The sequence below is a fragment of the Eurosta solidaginis genome, chromosome 4, assembly GCF_040869045.1.
Source record: "Eurosta solidaginis isolate ZX-2024a chromosome 4, ASM4086904v1, whole genome shotgun sequence".
NCBI classification, from domain to species: Eukaryota; Metazoa; Arthropoda; class Insecta; order Diptera; family Tephritidae; genus Eurosta; species Eurosta solidaginis.
Genome location: NC_090322.1, coordinates 5,511,869 through 5,534,902, shown reverse-complemented (window position 1 = coordinate 5,534,902; position 23,034 = coordinate 5,511,869). Strand labels below are relative to the sequence as shown.

General features: G+C 35.6%; 1 protein-coding gene across 15 annotated transcripts in view; it reads left to right on the top strand.

Annotated features, from left to right (window-relative positions):
* svr (Carboxypeptidase D svr) overlaps positions 1–21,679 on the top strand; it is a 98,955-nt gene extending 77,276 nt beyond the window's left edge. For all 15 annotated transcript variants that reach the window (XM_067779779.1, XM_067779778.1, XM_067779790.1 and 12 more), the window contains 10 exons: positions 75–554; positions 1,421–1,521; positions 10,194–10,299; positions 14,973–15,615; positions 15,706–16,115; positions 16,185–16,455; positions 16,512–16,735; positions 16,808–16,960; positions 17,028–18,136; positions 21,348–21,679. In XM_067779779.1, coding sequence (XP_067635880.1) covers positions 75–554; positions 1,421–1,521; positions 10,194–10,299; positions 14,973–15,615; positions 15,706–16,115; positions 16,185–16,455; positions 16,512–16,735; positions 16,808–16,960; positions 17,028–18,136; positions 21,348–21,487 — 3,637 coding nt within the window. In that variant the 3' untranslated portion in view covers positions 21,488–21,679. The remainder of the gene's footprint in view (positions 1–74; positions 555–1,420; positions 1,522–10,193; positions 10,300–14,972; positions 15,616–15,705; positions 16,116–16,184; positions 16,456–16,511; positions 16,736–16,807; positions 16,961–17,027; positions 18,137–21,347) is intronic.
* The last annotated feature ends 1,355 nt before the right edge of the window (positions 21,680–23,034 follow it).

Below are 23,034 nucleotides of genomic sequence, written 5' to 3'. Positions count from 1 at the left end.
ATAAAAATTTTCTTGCAACAAATAATCATTCATTTTTTTTTCCTAAAAAAAAAAAAACACAAATCAATCACCAGCGCTCATCATGAATGCTGCGAAGAGAGTCTCACTCCCGACGATCGCGTCTTCAAACTAATGGCGCACACATACTCCAATAATCATCCGATAATGCGAAAGGGACACAATTGCAATGACACATTCACCGATGGCATAACGAATGGTGCTCATTGGTATGAACTAAATGGTGGCATGCAAGATTTCAATTATGCCTACACCAATTGTTTTGAGCTCACCATTGAGTTATCATGTTGTAAATTTCCGCCAGCTGCCGCATTACCCGCTGAATGGGCACGCAATAAACGAAGTCTGTTACAGCTATTGAAATTGGCGCATATTGGTATTAAAGGCCTGGTCACAGACGCCAGTGGTTATCCAATCAATGATGCAAGCATTGTAGTCTCCGGTATCGAGGATAAACCGATACGTACAACACAACGTGGCGAATATTGGCGTTTACTTACGCCGGGCCTTTATAATGTGCAAGCATTGGCATTTGGGTAAGTAAGGGAGGAGAGTTACATACCAAGCAAGATGAATGCATTCGTCAATAAACGTGTTTACAGGTCTTCACACACATGTACAGTGTTGTGCAATTAAATAGCAACAAGAAGATGGTTCGAGTTAAACATACGCTGAATTAAGCTTCATTTTTCGAAAATCCTTAGGCAAAAATTCAAAATTTGGAAAAAGATGTACTCGTTTGGTTTGAATAAATCAAAAATGCGCCTGATGTAAAATGATAACGCCTTTTCAACGAGAATTTTTGTTTTCGTTCATAAGAAGGGGCAATGGCCCAAACTCAAAATCCCACGGAGTTTTGGGTTGTCCATTGTGGGCAGAACTCGTTGGGAAATAGGGAATCCACATGCTGACCCTAAATCAGAGGTGTGGCTTAAGGACGCAACAAAATTTGATAGAAAATTAGACTATGGCCTGAACTTCAAGAAATTGATACCCATTATATTTCAGATCGAAATACATACACAATAGAAGATGCTTATCCTCCAGAAGTAAACCAAGATGTTGCTTGGATAATTTCAAGAAGAAGCAATCAGCTGATCGTATATGAACATCTGGTACTGAATTCGTCTTCATCCTGGTGAAGAATTTTTAAGTTTTTCCTATTCCATAAAAAAATAAGTAAAATTTTAGCAAAAATAAAATGCAAATGTTGCTCAACACTGTTTCCAGCCTGCACAACACTGTACATGAATTATATGCATCCAGAAAAGTGAATGCAAATTGAGACATTTGCAAACTTGATAAATTTGTTTACAAAACTTTTAATGACATTTTCTGTATTTCTTTTTTCTTTTCATTTTTTTGTGTGGTGGTGTTATCCAACAACTGAATGTTGCTGTAGTTATCAGCCCAGTGAGCCAAAACAAGTACACGTGACCAATGAAAATAACGAGGCGCTACGAGTCGACTTCACCTTATCTCCGCTCGAGACGAATTACGATGGTACAAGCAGTTTTTATAGTCCATATTTCTTTAGCCATTAAAGCGTATTATCAACTGCGCTCCAAAAATGCACAGTTGTTGTTGTCTCAAGTTTTTGTTATTTATGTACATTGAGAAAAAAGAAAATATTACACTGTTTATGTTTTGACAATTTCATTTATTTGTTTTCATTTAATTTTTATGATTTTTGTTTGGTTTCATGCTGGTTTTTTGGATAGAATAAGCGAACATCAAAAGCTCACGGTGACAAAAGCTTGCGCAAAAAACAGCAAGCGAGTGAATATTAGTCAAAAAATTTTGTTTATTTTTGTAATTTTTTGTTTAACATAAATGTAACATAAATATAATTACGCATAAGAACTTCAGCCGTTTTGCATCTTTAGACCTATTGCGCAAGCTTTCCAGCTTTCGTTACGTACCTAAGCTCGTTCTGTTTTCATAAAGCTTTCCGTTATCACCTTTTCACTTATTTTCTTCCCAAGCTCTATTTTTAACTCACGCTCATGACATCATAAAACTACTTGCATGCTTTCACAAAGCTTACATATATATTTAAGCTTTCATACACTGAAGCTTTCATTACTCCCATGGGCTTTCATTAAGTAAACAGTAAAAAAAAAACACGAAATCACCTGCATTCTACTCGAATCACTGGCACACACATATGCATCTAATCTATATTGATCACACAACTGACTATATCTGTATGTATTCCACACAACACAATCCACCAGTATTCAAATAGCTTTGTGACCATCCATGTACGACATTCCCTGCTGCACTGTGTCAAAGCATAGTTCATAGCTCTCTACAAATTAGTAAATTATTAAAATATATATAAGCATATATATGTACGTATGTAATACGTATATCTCTAATCATTGTTATTGTTATAATCGATTTGTGTATGTGAGGAATAAATAAAAAAAATATAACAAATCCAGTGTCTTGTCCAATTATTTAAGTGTTCGCACTCATTTCAAGCTACTACTAACAATAAATTTATACTATTTATGAGATCCTAATACATAAGTATAAGTAATTTGTAGGACGTTGTTTTTTCACGTAAAGTGCAACATAATCGATTCATACGCACAATGTCGTTAGCGGATAATCGCAGTTCTATGTTACGAATCGAAATTAAAAAAAGTGGCAAAAAGCTGTTTGAGCTTAAAGCTTACCAAGCTTCATGTACTTTTATTTACATATGTATATGTATTCATTTTATTTAACAAATTCGACAAAGCAACGAAGATGAAAGCTCAGCTTCGAGCTGTATTACAAAAGCTCGATTTGAATATAATTGAATAATTGCAAATTGCATGCGAAAAAATTTATTTATTCTTATGGATTTTAAGCTTTTGTAAGCTCAATAAGTAATTTCTAGCTCAATATACATACATACCCAGTTGTTTTTGAATTTTGCAAAAATCCATGAAAGCTCCAAATATTAAAAGTAAAACTTATAGAAGAAAGCTAAGTCGAAAAAATAAAAACAAACGCGAAGTAGTACCTCATTGAAAGACGGAACAGCACATTTTTTTTTAAATTTAGCAAGCTTTTTAACTCATGGGAGATAAAGCTCTCTTCAGTGCTAGATTCCATGTAGTTAGTTATTAGCGAACAATCTGTTCTTGTACTATGTTCCATTAATTAAATTGCATAATTCTAAGTACTTACTGCACATTTATCTACGCTTTTACGTTTTTTTCTTTTCAAAAGCTATTTTTCCGTGGTATTTAGGTAAGCTTTGTTTAGTCAGATAATTGAAAAATGTATAGTTAGCGTAACATATGCGGGCCTTAAAGCTTTCACGTTGTAAACAGCGTGACCAATTTTTTATTTAAAATTCTTTAAAGCTTTTACGTAACTACATTTGAAGAAGAAATTACTTAATCAGTTTTTAGCCGTTAGTATAAAGAACTGTTCTATTTTTTTGAGCTCAAAGGCCGGTTTTTAATTAAAACACTTGAAAATGAAATTAGTGAAAGCTAAAAAAAAAACACATTTCTGATAATGAATTTTGACTTTCACTTAGGAAATTGGCATGTACTTAGTTTTGTAAAGAAAGCTCTCAGCTTTTACCTTTTAGTCAAAGCTCTTAGCTCAGTCTGTTTATTTGTGAAAATTTATAAAATTTTCTACTTGGCTTTTTTTATATGGCCTAGTAAGTGTCAAAGCAGGTTTAGTTACTTGCTGTATTTAAACTTTGTATTCACTGCACGCAACAATAGCTGAGTTCCAATGAACTCTGATCCAGATCCCGATAAAAATCTAACATGTAAATGCAACAAAAAGTTGTCATTCTGATATTTATCTGGATCAATTTCGGCGGCCACCGTGGTGTGATGGTAGCGTGCTCCGCCTACCACACCATATGCCCTGGGTTCACACCCCGGGCAAAGCAACATCAAAATTTTAGAAATAAGGTTTTTCAATTAGAAGAAAATTTTTCTAAGCGGGGTCGCCCCTCGGCAGTGTTTGGCAAGCGCTCCGGGTGTATTTCTGCCATGAAAAGCTCTCAGTGAAAACTCACCTGCCTTGCAGATGCCGTTTGGAGTCGGGATAAAACATGTAGGTCCCGTCCGGCCGATTTGTAGGGAAAATCAATAGGAGCACGACGCAAATTGGAAGAGAAGCTCGGCCTTAGATCTCTTCGGAGGTTATCGCGCCTTACATTTTTTTTTTTTTTTTAATTTCGGATCCACAGTGTGGTTATGTGGATTTAGTTTTTTTGTAGTAGATTTTTGACAGCTCATCCTCCTAGGGTGTACGATATTTACCAATTTTTTCCCTTTTGATACCCCATACATATTTACTTAAAGTCTGACAACAAATTAAGGTGACGGAATAGTTACATTATGCTTATTAGAAAAACGATACATTTTCCATGCCAATATATATGGAAGTTTCAAATTTTTCCTAGAATTCTATTTACAGCAATGTAGCTCGCACAATCTTTACAGAAACAGAAACACTCCACAAAAAAAGTCTAATATAATTTGATAAACACTCTCTGCTAAATGTCTTTTGATACATCTTCCGATATTTTTGGACGTTTTTAACTGCCGACTCCGGTTGTAAAGTAATAGCGTTCAAGCTTTTGCTTAAGTGTAAAGTCCTATATAATTTTATAAAGTAATTATAACGCATTTGTTCAAAGAACTATTAATACTTCTTATTAGCTTGATAATTTCTCTTGAATTTCAATCTAACATTTTGGGGGACGATGCGAGAAAAATTGCATATAACAGGAGCCCTAATATGTTTGAGTGTTGCCAACTCACATGGAACTGATCCGGATCATTCCAATAAAATTAATTTAGAGCTGGAAAGCTCATTGAAACTCAACGAATGTGTCTTGATCCGCACACAATGTTCGAACAGTTCATATATTTTCGGGTTTAACTAAGCAATTGGTAGATTTGACAGTGGTGAACCGTTCATAATAGTGTTGCACTTCAAATACTGTTTCAAAGTTGATATCAGAGTAAGATTTGTAAATATAAATATTTTCGCTACATTTTAAAATCATAAATAAATCGGTAAAAAAGTTATTTTTTATATATTTTCGGGTTTTTAATTTAGGAATGTCTGTAACATTAAAAAATTGTGTGTATGATGTGATATTTTTTGTTGGGGTCTTTCATACAAATCAAGAAAATTTGATCCCTGTTACGGTGTTTCTACGGCTGGTTAAGGAAACTTTTTAGTTATTAATTCCTTAACTTATTATGTGGTAGTACTAGGCGAGAAAGTTAGAAAGTCGTAAGTCGAAAGTCGAAAGTTTTCGTAAAATCAACTATATTTCATATAAGTAATAGTTTTATCCTTAAAAAAAAATTTACATAATTGCCTAAAAAGAACAAGTCACGTAGAATATGGAAAGCGTCGGCGGAGAAAATTATAATGAATTATCCGTAAAGAGATTCTGGACGAAATATATCGAATAGGTGATTTTATCAACTCATTATCGAAGTGGACGACCACGAAAGGCCACTGAATGCGTTGATGAGAATACCGTCATCATGGCTTTTCTGAATACATTTAAAACTGCTCAAGAAACTGCTGGGGAAATGCAGGATAGTATAAACATGAAAACTATAATATTGTAACGAATTTAAGGAATTCCGCTTATTCCAAACCTTCTGCTAACGTTCGAATCGCTAAACTGCTGAATAAATAACTCAAATATTCAATAATGCAAAATGGTCTTTATTAGACTACTTTGAGAGTACTTCACGATAACACTTATACTTCACAACCAATAGCGTGCTTAAATCAAAACTGATTAGTCATGCCTCAGCTTGAGCTGCTTTTATACTCTCGGTTTCCTCGTTCACCCATTTCTCCAAGGGTCTAGTAGTTTCGCGAACTTCAGGCTTGGTTACCAGCCCTATACATGTATATTTGTAGTTTGTAGCTATATGCGTGTGTATATATGAGTACTACTTCGGCTGATGATTACATGTTTTTTTGAGTATCTCTCCGTTGCCTTGTATGTGTAAATGATGATTGATTTGTTTACGTACATACGAGTGGCTGCTTAGTATCGCTTAGTGATGCTCATATTCGTCACAATATTGTTGGTCCGCCGTCACTTGAGGTAAAGTTATTAGATGGTCCTTGGCTAGAATAAAACCAACTTCTTACAACAAAAATCCCTCCCCCCACTACGCTGGTTCTGCGAAAAAAGAAATTGGCCTCGGAGCGAATACAACTTATTTTGTGTTCATAAGAGAATTTGAATCATAGCCAATCGTTTCCTGTCTAATTTAAGAGACGCTTTTCCATTGCAATTCTAATTTTCGTGTTTATGCTTTCCTTAAACTCAATGGCAATTTCTGCAGCAGTTTTAAATATGTTCAAGGGAGCTATACTGATGATATCCCTATCATCGCGTTCAGTGGCCTTTCGTGGTCATCCGCTTTCAAAATGACGGAATGAAGTCTCCCATTATATAAACTTCATCCAGAATTTCCTAAAGGATGATTCATTGCAATGCAAATTGCCTACGATATTCATATTTCTGGTTATTTGCGGTTTGTAAACATTTAATGTAAATTTCTTTGTTAAGGATTACACTATTACTTTTATTAAATATCGTTGCTTTTACGAAAACTGCTCGGGATTTACTAACTTTTTTGCCTTAACCCATCACCAAATGAGCTGACCAATATCAACCACAAGAACTAAAAGCGTTCTGTGCGTAGCTTTAGTGACTGTAGAAATACTCTAAGAGGAGAACAATTTTCGTCGGCTTTTTTTTTTTGACCGTAGGTCCAGCAAAATAAAATTTTAAACTTTATCTTTAGTCTGATCTTGTAAAGCAAAAGTATTTTATTAATAAATATATGTATTGTATTATATATTTATAAAACATTTTATTATAATAAGTAAAAAAATTTAAACACCTTAAAAAAAATATGTATGTACTAAAATGAAATATCGATGATTATGATAAATAATAATTCTCTTAATTATTAATCACTAATCTGCACCAAAAAAACTTGCATTTAAGAATGAATATCAATTTAATAAAAAAATAAAGATTATTTAGCAGCTGTTAAAAACAGCCAAATCTGTTGAGTTATTTAATTCCCAGGAATGTTAGATATATATATAAGTAACAAAAAAGCATTTTGCATCACCCCTGCATCACTGTCCTCATTATTTAACTGTTATAATCTTTTTTTTGGGCAAAATTATTTACTGAAGTGCACCTACTGTAGCTAAAAACACTGGATCACAAATTCCAATTTTTTTTCTGCACCAGAGACGCCATTATGTAATTCTATGAAAAATCAACCCCTGATTTCGAAAATAAAGGTTATTTTTAATTCTATGGTAACGTTTTTGAGATATTTACGAATAACGGTTTATTCCAAAAAAAAAAATTGGGTCCACTTAATCATGTATATCTCAAGAACGAATTGAGCAATTCCAAAACGGTTTGAAGCTTTTAAAAGGCATACAACACTTTTTGCTAGGCCCTGCAGATTCAAAGATAATGAACAATAATTACGGATTTTTTCGATTTTTTTGTAACAATATAAAAAATTTGTACTTTACGAGGAAGGATCTCGAAAACTTTTTATGTTTTTGCAGATTTGTTTTTTTCTCTCTAAGCGCTGTTTTATTACAAAAAAAAAAAAAGCTTCCATTCAACAAAATCGATGGACTAATACAAAAGTTATAAGCATTCAAGTAAATATATCCATTTAATACTTAAGTACCCTACTGGTACATATGTGTTAATATTCGCTAACTAACTGATATACGAATACTAACACATATGTACCAGTAGGGTACTTAAGTATTAAATCGATATATTTACTTGAATGCTTATAACTTTTGTATTAGTCCATCGATTTTGTTGAATGAAAGCTTATTTTTTTTTAATAAAACAGAGCTTAGAGAGAAAACAAAAAAATCTGCAAAAACTAACTAACTGATATACGAATACTCACACATATGTACCAGTAGGGTACTTAAGTATTAAATGGATATATTTACTTGAATGCTTATAACTTTTGTATTAGTCCATCGATTTTGTTAAATGAAAGCTTATTTTTTTTTTTTTGTAATAAAACAGAGCTTAGAGAGAAAGAAAAAAATCTGCAAAAAAATAAAAAGTTTTCGAGATCCTTCCTCGCAAAGTACAATTTTTTTTATATTTTTACAAAAAAATGGAATATTTGAATCTGCAGGGCCTAGCTAAAAGTGTTGTATGCACAGTTTATAGAAAATTGTATTACCTTTTAAAAGATTCAAACCGTTTTGGAATTGCTCAATTCGTTCTTCAGATATATATGATTAAGCGGACCCAATTTCTTTTTTTTTTTTGAAAAAACCGTTATTCGTAAATATCTCAAAAACGTTACCATAGAATTAAAAATAACCTTGATTTTCGAAATCAGGAGGTGATTTTACATAGGAATTTCATAATGGCGTCTCTGGTGCATTTTGGCTGTAAACCAGTGAAATTATTCACTGTGCATTAGTGATTGGAGTGTAAACTAATTTTTTTATTCAAAATCCTCTTTTATTCATTTATAAAGATGAAAATTTGCCTTTGTTTTATATAATAAATTTACAAATTTTGAAATTTTCAAAATAATAAATAAGTTTATTTAAGGTGCTTGAACGCCAAAAAGTATGCAACACGTCTAAAATCATTTATTCTTTCTTTTTTGCTGTTATTCTTCATTCCGAACAGAAAAAAAAAGCATTTCGTATTATTTAATTATATTTTATTTCTCAATATTCAATTTTTTTTATTTGTGTACTATAAATTCAAAAATTTTAGTTTATTTTTTAAACCTAGCAAAGTTTACTGTTGATTTTAGATGTTTTTATACTACTTTTAAAACCACTAAATAATTTAAAGCAATTTCTAAGATATATTAGCTTCAGTTTGACACATGAAAAATATAATTCCCGATGAAAAGTTTAAAATTAAACCAAAAAGTTTAGCCCGTTCCGCGTCTTTACTTTTTTGGTCTATATAATAAACTATGAGAGGATAAACCCAAATTTTAATATATTTTGGTTTAAATTTGAGTCCAGAAGTTTGAAAATGGAAATTTTTGGTACTAAAATTTAAATGTTTCAATTCAAGACCAGTCATTTGAGCTCGTTTCGTTTTAAACTTTGCAAGGTTTGAAGGCGGAAAATAGTTTGGTCATAGAAGATTTAAACAACAATTTTCAGCCGTGTAATTAAGCGAGGATTTCCTCCAGCGCTTTTAATGTATAAAACATTTTTAAGCAACTTTTTATGTTGATTTATTTAATAAACTGGAAAAATTAAAAAAGAAACGACGCAAAACGCGACAGCTGATTTGATTATACCTTGTAAATATCTTCAACGCCCGCCCTCCAGCTCTTAAACCGAGTCACCAACAACAAAAAGCTTAGCTTTGGTACCAGCAAGCATACAAAGTACACTCAGAAAAAAACCTCCCGATTGAAGAAAAATAGGAGTGAAATGGTACTTGAGAAATTCTTCCTCATTCGCATGGCCAAAATTTCTGCAAAATGAGGAATTTTTCCTCAATCGGGAGAAGTTTCTTTCTGAGTGTATGTAATGTGCAAAGAATAATCAATGCAAAAAATGTAATAGAAAAAAGTTACACAACAACAAAGTCAAAAACTGTCGACAATTCAACCAAAGCCATGCCTTTGTTGTTGTGTAACTTTTTCCTATTGCCTTTGCATAGATTATTTTTTGCACAGTGCATATTTTGAATGTTAGCTAAAGCTACCAGTTTTGTTGTTGGCGATTCGTTTCAAGCTGGTTTTGCTTTGTTCTATATAGAAATACAAAAAAATTACACAGTCCCGGGAGAAGAGGTTTTCAGCGATTTACAAGGTACTATCGAAACAGCTGTCGCCTTGTCCCTTCCGTGGTCACGTTGTTTCAATTTTTCCCAAATTATTTAGTACATTTTTTTGGCGTCATTTAATTTTCTATGAAACTTTTCAATTCCCTTTCGGTGTCGGCAATTCTTTGTTTGAATATTAATTCATTCTTTATTATTTAACATTTTTCAATAATTCATTATACTTTCACGCAAAAATCGTTTTTCAGTTGTCATAATTATTTTTTTCCTATAATCTAATTTTTAATTTGTACTTCATCAAATCCTCGTTCGTTTTACTCGTTTTTAGGTAATTTTCGCAAGGTAAAAGTGGAACGCTCCAAAGAGCCAATAAACGATGATGACTTTCTTACACCAATCAAATTTGAGCATCACAACTTTACAGCAATGGAGAAGTTTGTATATAATTTTAGCTTACTTGTCTTTAAGTTTTTTTGAGCTCAAACAGTTGGAAGGTAAGCATATAGGATGAATTTTGAATGTTTTTCGTGGTATTAGTTAGCTATTTCCTTTGAGCTTTTGAAAATCAGCGCTTTTGTAAGCTTAAGTAGATTTTAAAGCATGAGCTTTTAAAAGCTTTCAGGTAAGTATTTGCGATCAAAAAAGCAATTTCATGCAGGCAGATAGGAGCTCCGAAAATCCCGTTCTTTACCCTTTAAAGAGAATTATACTCAGCTTGCGTGAGCTTTGTATGATGCTTTAAAAGCTTTACGCTTGTTGTTTGATAACTCCAAATTAAATGTTAAGAAATACATATATTTGAAACGTCCATAAAGGCGGCCGACTTAATTTGTGATTAAAGCGCGGTAACCTCCGAAGAGATTTTAAGCCAATTGGCGTCGTGTGCGTTTTAAATTTTCCTACAAATTGGCGGGGCGGGACCTACATATTTTTTGCCGTCTTAGCACGGCATGTGCAAGGCAGATGAGTTTTCACTGAAAAGCTTTTCATAGCAGAAATACACTCGGAGTACTTGCCAAATCACGGCCGAGGGGCGTCCCCGCTAAGAAAAACTTTCTCCTATTTGAAAAAACTTGTTTATTAAATATTGATGTTGCTTTGCCCGGGGCGTGAACCCAGGATCTTCGGTGTGGTAGGCGGAGCACGCTACCACCACACCACGGCGGACGATGTCACTAAGAGTTTCGCAGAGCAACGGAAAACTATTCGGTATTCACCTATGAACATGTCGTGTGAGCGCAGCAACTGCGATTCAGCAAAGCAAGCCGTGAATCAGTTTTCGCATCTACTTCAAAATGTAAAGATTTCACCGCGATTTCTATGCTGCAACTTTTTTCGCTATTTTCCATGTTTCTTCTACAAAAAAATTTGCTTAAGTGTGCGAAGCTCTGCTGGCATCGTGCATCGCTGCTCTAAATTAATTGGCGAGCTTTTGAAAGGTCTGAAAAGCTTAAATCAACTGCATACTGCCACGTGAAACTGTTTTAAGTTTCAAAGTTTATACTTTATACAGCTTTCGCGGTTAGGTAACCTGGTCCCTGTTAAGATATGCCCTATACTATGTCAGGGCCCAGACCGCTTCCAACATGGAATATGTATATTTGCCTATTTACGAGCAACATCCTATACTACTCTATACTCTCCTATACTACCCTATGGGTACTGTCTAATTTTTCTTAGAATATTTCATATTCTGACTGAATAGAAAATTCTATCGAGGTGCTGAGAAAAGCATTCGTTTGAAGCTACGACCGTATTTTTTTTTATTTATTTATCTACACTCAGAGAAAAACGCTGTTCTAAAATCCAGCACCACCGGACTCAATTCAAGCTTTTCATGTTCTTACTTTTTTGTTCCTGAAAAACGAACGACCTGTTCTTAAAACTACAACCTTGTTCTTGAACTGACACCATTTTCTTGAAAAGAGAACGACTGGTCTTAAAATATGAATAAATGTGCTATTAATGAGAACGATGTTCTTAAATTAAGTAAAATGTTCTTAAATTAAGAACGGTACAATTCGTGTGCACTACAATGTTAAATAAAGCATTTGGCACAAGCCATCAAGCAATTGTAGTGGCCCAGCGGCTATGATGTTGCGGTTGTCCATTCCATTCACATATGCACAGGTAATTCTCAAACTTGTTATGAAATGGTTTAAGTATATATGCAGATTGCATCAATAAAAAGAATAATTTATCAATAAGAGAAATATAAGAAAGAAATGTATATTATGCGTTTTTCATTATTTGGATTTTAATAATAGTTTTTTTGTTATTAAAATTTTTTATTAATGGCAAAAAAAAATATTATTAATAAAAAAATAAATAAATGGGTACTAATTGAAAACATTACCTTCCCACTCCCCCAAAAGATCAAGCACAAACCGTTCTTGAATTGAGACCGAAAAATGTTAAATCAAGCCCAAGTTGTGCTTGAAATTAGCACAGTAGGTTCGCATCAATACCAAACTGGTCATAAAATACGAACGATGTGCTTGGAAAAACTGTTCTTAAAAACTGTTTAAGAACGATTTTTTCGCTGAGTGTACCGAACATAGTCCTCACAGATATGCTTCACACTTTGTGGTGTTTTCTATATAAAAACCAAAGAAGTGCTGAAAAATTTAGAATTTAAATTAAAATAATAATAAAAAAATGTGGTTGTTGCTTCGGCCGGTTGTTGATCGCTCCGTGTGAAATGCGGATCACGTTACTACAACACCACTGCGGCTTGATAATCCACATCTGCCATTACTCAATACAACAGAGCAACAGAGTTGACTCCAAAATTAGTGTTAACACTGCACTTTATTTTTTTGTGTGTTTAGAGCTGTAAGTACAAAATTTGCTTGTTTAACGAAATATGGATTATACCTGAGGTCCTTTTTATCAACCCTTGCAGTTATAGGTGGAATACTGACATTTCTAAGACAATGCTTAGATAGCAAATACTAGAAGGCGTTAAAGTACTGTCGCGTGCACAGCTAGAATTTTTTGATTGGAACAAACGTAGGAAAACCTAAACAGTGCCTAGATAGACAAAAATAGTTTGGGTCATCCGTATAGATTAATGCACTAAATTATCTCGCTGTGCTTTCCTTGGAAGACCCGGAATATATAATTGCCAGGCCGTCGCAAAATCGAGCGACTGTTCTGGCCGGGTCAATACCTTTTGAATATATTTGGGGTTAAACGAACCCAGACCAATAAAACTCAGTAAGTAAAATGAAATATAATTGTAAGGTGCCCAAAGTTGGTCATGAGCCCTTTTAATAATAAGCAATTCAATTGGCTAAGGACAAACTTAATTAGAGATAAAAATTAATCAATATGCCAGAGGAAGTAGTGTCACAGCTATCCAGCAGTTGCTTTTTTACAGTTTAAATTGTGAAACTATAAAGATCAAAGCTTAAGCTCACAAAATTTTAAAAATTTTAAATTAAAACTTGTGCATTGACGATATTTTGAAAGCTTTTAACCTCCAGCTACCCACTCAGCATTTAGGTGATAAAATTTTGAATTTCCCTACATATCAATACAATTTGATTACTCTTTCTGACTAAAAAATGAGTTATCATACAATTGAACAAAAGAAATAATCAAATATGAATACTTTTGATGATCAAAAACTGTATATAGTTTTTCAATCATATTTTGGAATCATATTTGAATCAAATGTGTTTACTTTAGGTGATCACAAAATTTTAATCATTTTTCATTCAGCTTTCTGAATCTTTTCTGACAATCTTTGTTGACTGAATAATGAATTTTATACTTGTTAAAATTTTACTTTTGATTGAAGATCTTATTTTTTCGCATACACACATTTTTTCAATCATGAAGTTCAGAAAAAATATATTAAAATTTTATTCTTCAAGGCACGAAATAATGTATATACTGCTCCTAACAAAAGATGTCCCCAACCATTTCTCCACCTTCGAAAAATACAAATCCAACCATTACACAATACAAAGGTTGTGAACTATTTGAACCCCAGGTAAGTGAAACTCTCTTGAAATATGTACCTGGATATCAACATCCCGTACCATATCGTATTTTAAGATGTTGACGATCATATCTGATGCTGGATGTTTTAGTCGCAGGTGTATATTGGTCTAGTTTGTTTGCGAATTACCTTTGGTTCAAATAGCTCACTTCCGCATGCTTTCTTCCCCTGATGAAATAAGATTAGCATGTTGTATCTTATTTTGTATGAGATATGAAAAATAAATGCATGATAATCGCATTCAAAAATGATTCAAAAATCTCAACCAAAACGATTGAAATATGTTCACGAATATGATCAGAAAATGACTGTGAGAAACATTCAAATATTACTCTAAAACAATTAAAGCCCAATTTTACAATGATATCAGATATGCGCAAAAAGCGTTTCGAAATATGAATCATAAATGATTGATTATTCAAGAATAATCACATTTATGGTACATTTTTCTACCGACGATACGTTAATTTTCGAACAGAAAATGCTTTTAAATTTGAACGTTTTTAATCATCTTGGGGCATGATATTTGAATATTTTTTGATCAAAAATTTTCAAATTTATATCACTGCATATCAGAAGCTTAAATTTTTTCCAGTTTTGAGCTTTTTACATTTGTACAAGTCGCTTGCCAAGGAATCATAGCTGTTATCTCCACGACCTTGAACTTTGAAAACTGCTAACAAGTTTTCGCAAAACTCACACATAAAAGCTTTCTTACGCATGCGTTTATTTTGGAAGAGTTATTAATACTTTCACGCAGAGCACAGGAACTAGAAGGCAAAGCTTAGGTCTTAAGGTAGTAATCTAAGGTCTTCGACTCTATTTAAACTAGGAGCTGCTTATGCGACAGGAAAGCATCCATCATTAGACGTTTCAAAATCTTTAAACTAAATTCCTTCACAAGGCGAACATATAATTATAAGGACCAAAGGCTAAGCTCTTAAACTATACATTGGATAGAGCCCAAGCTTTAAGCTTTCTTATGTCTGCAACTATTTGAGTTCATATATAGCTACGCTTTGCACATAATTCGAATGTTCTTAATTAATAGTACAACTTTTGGCTGCACTTCTCTCTCTCCCCGTCAACGCATGCTAGGTTCATACGCAACATTGCCGATACCTATCCGCCCATCACTCGTCTCTATTCTATCGGTAAGAGTGTAGAACATCGTGATTTGTGGGTAATGGAAGTATTTGCCACCCCTGGTCAACATATACCCGGCATACCAGAATTTAAATATGTCGCCAATATGCATGGCAACGAAGTGGTTGGCAAAGAAATGTTGCTTCTACTCACTAAGTATATGTGCGAACGTTATGGCATCGATGGACGCATTACAAGGTTGATAAATACGACGCGTATGCATTTCCTCTACAGCATGAATCCAGATGGTTATGAGCAATCACACGAGGGCGATATATCCAGTGGCTTCGGTCGCAATAATGCGAATAAACTCGATTTGAATCGAAATTTTCCCGATCAATATGGCACCGATAAAGAAAACGCTGTGACAGAGCCCGAAGTAGCAGCTGTAATGAATTGGACATTGTCAATACCGTTTGTGCTGTCGGCGAACTTGCATGGTGGCTCATTGGTAGCCAACTATCCGTACGATGATAGTGAAAATGATTTCTCAGATACGAGTGCCCGTCAACGCACGGCAGCGACAATGGGACGAAAGTTCAATCCAACGGAGGAAAATCAATTATTTAGACATTTGGCGTTGGTTTATTCGGAGGCACGTTAAGCTTGCAGTTTTTTGATTTGTTGTTTACCTTCACTGAATTTTTAGTTTGAATATAATTATTTTAAACCTCTATTTCACCAGGCACATCCCACTATGCACTTAGGCAACCCATGCCCCCTCTTCAAACATGAGCGCTTCCCGAACGGCATCGTGAATGGAGCACAGTGGTATAGCGTGACTGGTGGCATGCAAGATTGGAATTATGTGCATGCAGGCGTACTAGAGCTCACACTCGAGTTAGGCTGCGACAAATTTCCAACAACCGCAGAGTTACCAAACTACTGGCACGATAACCGCGAGCCTCTTTTGAGATTCATCGAACAAGTGCACTACGGAGTGCACGGTACAGTGCGTAGTTCCATTGGCACGACCATAGCAGGTGCGGCAGTTACATTGGATGGAGCAAAACATGCCAGTTTCAGTGCTATACACGGCGATTACTGGAAGTTGGCGCTGCCGGGTAGGCATAACATCACCGTAATAGCTGATGGGTGAGTAAGATAGTGCATAATTTGTGGAACTCAAACACTGAACTTATTTGTTATCTTGGTATGAAACAGGTATGCGCCGTATCGCGAGGAAATCGAGATACCGTCAGATACGCGTGAAATGCGTTTGGATGTGATCATGATGCGTGACGATCCACAGCATTGGTCATCAGCAAATGACTTCCGTGTAATTGAGAATGTTGTGAAAACGCGTTATCATAGCAATCCAGAGATTCGTGAACGTTTGGCTGAGTTCGAGACGCGAAATGGTCAGATTGCGACCTTTGGTTATGCTGAAAGTGAGTTTGGCATTTACTACAGTTCCATTAAGCTGACCGCAGATGTAAGTACCGGTAGAGGGTTTACTTGAATCATATTATATTAGAACTTTTTTTATAGATTGGCGAACCGGAGGAAAGTAAATACAAAATACTCATACTCAGCTCGTTTTTCGACACAACATCACCGTTAGGACGTGAAATTACTATGAATATAGCGCGGCATGTGCTTGAGGGTTATAAGATACGTGATACCGGCATCTTAAAAATGCTGCAGAAGAGCGTCCTTTATCTTTTACCGTTAACCGAAAATTTCAATGTAATCTTCAAAATGTACAACAGAAAGTAAGTTTCGAACTGAGCTCATCATGCAATATATCTTTAACTCTCCTCCGCTCTCTCTCTCTCTCTTCGCAGCAACTCCATATGTGATCCCCAATTCGGTAATGAACTTGCCGATCGTGTACTCAATCCTGAATCGGAAAAGAAACGTGATATGTTGTTAAAATTCTTGGACTGCGAACGCTTCGACTTGATGCTAACCTTCACTGCGGGCAGCTCAAAGCTAACGTGAGTACTCAGATATTGATCCCAGGAACTTGAACAAAAAATATTAAAACTTCATCCCCTTTTGCAGTTATCCCAAAGGCGAACCAATCATCGAAAAGCTCGCACACTCAATTGAAGATACCGATTTCAATACAGCACCTCTTCAGTGTCCCGCTACCAGCACTCGTTCGCTGCATCAAGCGTCTACCGAACGTCTCACAAATTTGCTTTGCAAAATGTACAACATTCCACTATTCAGTTTGGGTCTCTCCTGTTGTCGCATGCCTGTACAATCAGAGATCGCCGCCATTTGGCGTAGAAATATCGGCAAAATAAAGAATTTTCTTCAACTCATCGATACGGGTGTTGTGGGGCAGGTGCAGAACCATAAAGGAGAAGCGCTGCGTGAGGCCTTCATCAAGTTAATCGATCATAAACCCATCTACAATGTCACGCGTAATGCTGCACGCTTTCAAATCATTTTACCACCGGGTGAATATGCTTTGGAGATAAGTGCGCGCAATTATGAGTCGTCGGTGAAGCATGTGCGGGTTACAGCTCAGCAAATCAACGATCTAGGCATAGTGCAATTGAGAGACTACTCGTTACTAACCGGTGTAAGTGAGGTACATCGCTTGGGTGGTGGCGCCGACGGTGATGTAGCTATTAGCGCTGGCAGTGCTATACCACTCAACGTAGCAGCAGCACAAGCTGTGACAATTTCCGGTTTCGTTTTGGATAGCATCAATCATCCGGTGAAACATGCAAAAGTTTCAGTGATAGCACCGCATACGCCCAACTATTTGCGTAACTTTACCGACAGCTTGGGCGCTTACAGCATAAAGGGTGTACCGTTGGGAGAAATTACGTTAAAGGTAGAGGCTCCACGTCATGTGGGCACCGAGCGCACGGTACAAGTGGAAGGTGGCGCTGTGCGTGGTGTTATTTTTCGACTGAAGATCGACGAACATGTGTGGGGTATGCCACGTTGGTTGTTTATCATGTTTGCCAGTATTGTTATTATCGTCGCAATGATCTTGTGTTTCTTGTGTGTGCAATTTATATTGGCTCGACGACATCGCGCTGATAAACGGTACTACAGTTTCTCATTGCTGCCGCAGAAAGGAAAAGAACTCTTCGAGGATGATGATGCTGGAGACGATGGTGAAACGGAGCTCTTTCGATCTCCTATACGTAGTAAGTACCTAAAAAGTGAAATTAAGAATGTTGAAAATCATTGGGAATAAACACGATACAAAAATATTTCCATAATGAATTTGCACCAGGCACAATCAACAAGGAGAATATCACAAGAAGGACGAGTGGGGGACTCGTGTTACGGGGTATTGCAATAGGTTAAACTCTTTATGTTTTGTGTTGGTCTACTACGAAGCGGACTTCTAAATAGGAGAAGTTCGACATACTTCTCATTCTCCCACGACCAGACTCCTGCCAAATACTGTTACATCGGCAGCAATACGTAATATCTTCACGGGCTTTTCTTTTATAAATTGCAGTGAGCTGCGAGACCGATCCTCTTTGTGTTTACAATATTAGTTTCTAGCAGGGATGCACCTTAACTTTAAGCTAATCGTTTATCAAAAAATTTCCTCCGTTTCCGTTGAAACACTTCGAAATATTATCGATAAAGAAATTATCAAGATAAATTGTATCTCGTTTTTAACCGAAACGAAAAGCTTTCGTTAACGTTAAAAACGTTAACAAAAACGTGATACTTTGTGTTTGAATTGTGCTGGCAATGCTATAGCCATGGTGAAGCCGTAAGGTGGTACCAGCGAGCGGACATACACACACAAACTCCATGTAATTTGTTTGTGTAATTCGTTGGTGGTAATGTCAAAAATACTCTGAGAAATGTTCATACTGTCATAATTCATGAGAAAAGTTGCAATCAGCTTGGCTAATGCTTTCACCTTTAATGACTCCGCCATCAATCAGCTTTGCCAGCATAGTTTGAAATTAATAATCAACATAAACGATTTGATTTCGTTTTGATATGGCAGAAAACGAAACAAAATCATTTCGTTAATTTGACGTTCTTAACGTTAATAAACGAAACCAAATGACCTTTGTTTCGTTTATTAACGTTAATTATCATAACGAAATGATATCGGTTCGTTGGTTAAGCATGCCTGGTTTCTAGGCCTGTAAAAGTTGTAGAACTGAGTTGTAACAAACTCCTGAGGTAGTGTTATCATGTTGACAACTGACGCATACGTGGCACTTTTATTAAACTCCAAACCTATATTTAGGCAGCAGTTAAAGAAGTCTTTATGACTTAGATGGTTCAACACGATAAACTAATTTCAGTTTTCGATTTATACCATTATAAGCTTTAGGTTTTGTTAAGTTGAGTTGGCCGGTCCGTAGGATCTCACATAGACCGAATTAGTCCATAGTGCTACCAGAAGTTTGCTCAATGATCAAATTGAAAAACTCCATCTGAAACCAGAGCCTATGTTATAAAATAGCTCCAATCCTCTTGGCAAATACTAGAAGCTTTCTTGGACCTATGCCACTTGCCGCTTTTAGATGCGATAGCTGTATCACTTTTGATAGTTGGTGTCTTATCCAGGTGTGCGACGGGAACGAGCACTAAACGTGCTTGATCGTTTCCTTATCCAAACCAAAGTTGCTATATTTGCTATCACTGACAAGGACTAGTGTAAAATCATGTGAAGCCAGCAGACGGTGTCCACTCTGAATACCCGCCATGAGCCTACAGTCCTTTTTTTTTGGCAATATAAACTTTGTTAGTCTAGGATTGTAAGACCTGCAGATGATCTATTCGACACTCTACAGCCCGCGCTTGGTTCCACGCATTTCCTGTTCGGACGATCAAGAGCAACTGTCTTACTTACTTAGTTGACGCTTAAACGGTTATGGCCGTCCAACAAGGCGGGCCAGTCGCTTCTTCGCTTCGCTGAGCTAACTGCCGTCAATTGGTGAAACCAAGGGAATTTAGATGGTTTTCCGACTGGTCTTTGTTAGTCTAAGATTGTAAGACCTGCAGATGATATCTTTGACACTTTACAGTCCGCGCTTGGATCCACGAATTTCCCGTTCGGCCGATCATGAGCAACTGTCTTACTTACTTAGTTGGCGCTTAAACGGTTATGGCCGTCCAACAAGGCGGGCCAGTCGATTCTTCGCTTCGCTGAGCTAACTGCCGCCAATTGGTGAAACCAAGGGAATTTAGATGGTTTTTCGCCTGGTCTTTGTTACTCTTAAGGTTGTAAGACCTGCAGATGATCTCTTTGACACTTTACAGTCCGCGCTTGGATCCACGCATTTCCTGTTCGGCCGATCATGAGCAACTGTCTTACTTAGTTCGCGCTTAAACGGTTATGGCCGTCCAACAAGGCGGGCCAGTCGCTTCTTCGCTTCGCTAAGCTAACTGCCGCCAATTGGTGATACCAAGGGAATTTAAATCGTTTTCCAACTGGTCTTTCCAGCGAAGTAACTCTTGCCTTTTCTTAATCTCGCTCAATCCGATTCGGACGCCTACGGTGTATGCTGCGAGGGATGCGCCCTTTTTAGTTATCTCATCTGCTTTTTCATTCTCATCTATTCACATAGGCCCTGGGATCCAATATAGATGTATGCTTCTCCCTATCCCGAATCTTCTTAGGGATTGCTTACACTCTTACACATTATTAGATAGATGTTGTGCTATGCGAGATTATTGCCTTAGATGCTTCTTGCCTGTCAATACAAAAGTTAATGCTGCAGCTTAAGCTTTTTTCCTTAAGTGTTTCTACTGCTGTGGCGGCGACATCTTCCGCCTGAAAAACGCGTCAGTGATCTGGCGGCTAGTAGGGTCTGTTTATTTCCGGATCAACATACATTTTACCGTAGCCCTTCTTCCATTTGGAACCATCAGTGTACTCTTGTATTAGCTCCATTTGGGCACCCTTGTGCCAACCTTCCACCTCTATTGAAGCTCTAAGAGCCCATTCGAAGGCGTATAAGTTTAAGCTTTTTAAGCTGTTGCCAACTCTAGTTAAAATATTTTTCTTTCTGTTGCCTGTTTTACATAGCTCCGATGTTCGCGAATTGCATCAATTTATTTTTGCTGAACATTTTTATTAGGTGGCAACTCCTCTTATAAACGTCTTATATAGATTTTGAACAGCTGATACGCCGCTATTTTTTGAGTAAGAAGCGGTGAAGACTCTTTTTTTGACAAAAACTTTGGAATATTATAATTTAACCATTCCACGTACTAAAAATTTAACTTTCTAAATAGGTGGCAACTCCAATTAAAAATTGTATCGTTATTACAATTAAATTTTTTCGAATAAGCTTAAATTTACATGGCTTGTTAGCTTTCTAAAAAAAACTAATAAAAATTTAGTTTAAAAATGTTTTTTCTTATTTTTTACAGAAGGCATGGCCCTACAACCATATTTTGATGATGATGCTATTCCTCAGGCAAATAGCGACGATAACGATGATGATGATTTTGAAAATGAATTCAATGAAGCTAGTGGCGAGGAGGTTGTTATGTTAGATAAACGCAAGTAAACTGTGATTAGAATAATAAAAAAATAAAAAATAAACATATTTAAATTTAAATAAAAATCTAAGTTATAAAAAAATATTCAGCAGCATAATCATAGAATAAGTAAAAAAATACAACAAAGAGCAAATGCTAAATATTTATTGCAATCATGTACAAGAAAATGTGAGCTTATAAAAATTAAGATACAATATTGAGTCCATTTTGTGCAAGGCTTATGGCGTTTTCTTTTCTGGAAGAAAATGTTACCCTCATTTTGCACTTTTCAATTCTAACTTTTGCACAATGGCTCTTGTTGTAGTAATGCGACCCTTTTTGGTATTTAGTGCAAAATATTTTGTCACAGAAACACTCAAACTCAAGTGAGCGCGCTGAGAAGAACCAACTATTTTCAGAAAAGAAAACGCCATTAGCAATACAGATTTTTGTTTTTTTACTTCCTATTTATATTTTTTATACTAGGCACATTCCTTTGTAACCAAGTTACAAAAAATGCGCTGAGAGCTAGCGCGGCAATAAAAAAAAATAATAAATATTTATATAAATAAATATTTTACAGAAAACACCAAACCGGCCGCTAAAATAAATTTTATAAGAAATACCTTGTTTTTGGCAACTCGGTTACAAAAGATTACATCTACTAATGCATCCATACATACGAAAAAAAAAAAATGTATAGTAATACGTCCTTACATGTACAACAAAACAAGCTAATTCCACTTTGACATATTTGACATAAACTGTGTCCGTTGTCAGCGACACAATTTGCACAATTGCACGCATGCCAGCCACCAGCTGTGGGGTTTGGCTGCCTGCCTTCACAATGACCTAAGATCAAAGAAACTATTGTGTATGTTTACGGTAGGGTCAAGTTCGAAGCAACCGTTTTGTTGAAGCGAATACGAACGATAAAGGTACATCTTCCGACAGATGCGGTGGGGGTACGTTCTTGGACTGATGTTGGCATCAATACCTACCTCGAACAGCTTGTTGAACGTTAAACAAGTAGACCACAAATCCGCTCGTTCAAAGGGGATTTAAGTCTGACGTAGTAACTTTTCCTATACATCAAACAATCAGTACATATTTAAGACGTTTTTCACATTCTTTCATTATATGAAATAGGCAAGTAAAATTGCAAATAAAATTATCATTTTGGGACGTTTACTTTTAAAGATATGGTAGCGCGGTTTCAAAAAAAAATGCCCAATTGCAGTTTATGTCAAATGGGTGCAATGGCAGCCAAGAAGAAGAAGTGAAGAAATGCCGCTATATATTTGTATCATAAGTTCTTATAATTTTGTAAAATAGAAATGTATAAATCTTTATTTTACGAAAAAAATTTTATTCTAAAGAATAAATACTGCCACAGAAACCGAAATTCAGCAAAAAATTTAATGTTGAGTTTCTTTTTTTAAAGCAAAAAATTGTAAAAAATTTCGTAATTAAAAATATTTGAACAGGGATACTTTTTTTTAACTTTTAAAAATATTTGCTATTGCTCAATAATCTAAAAATATTTATATATATATATGTTTGTATGTACATAAGG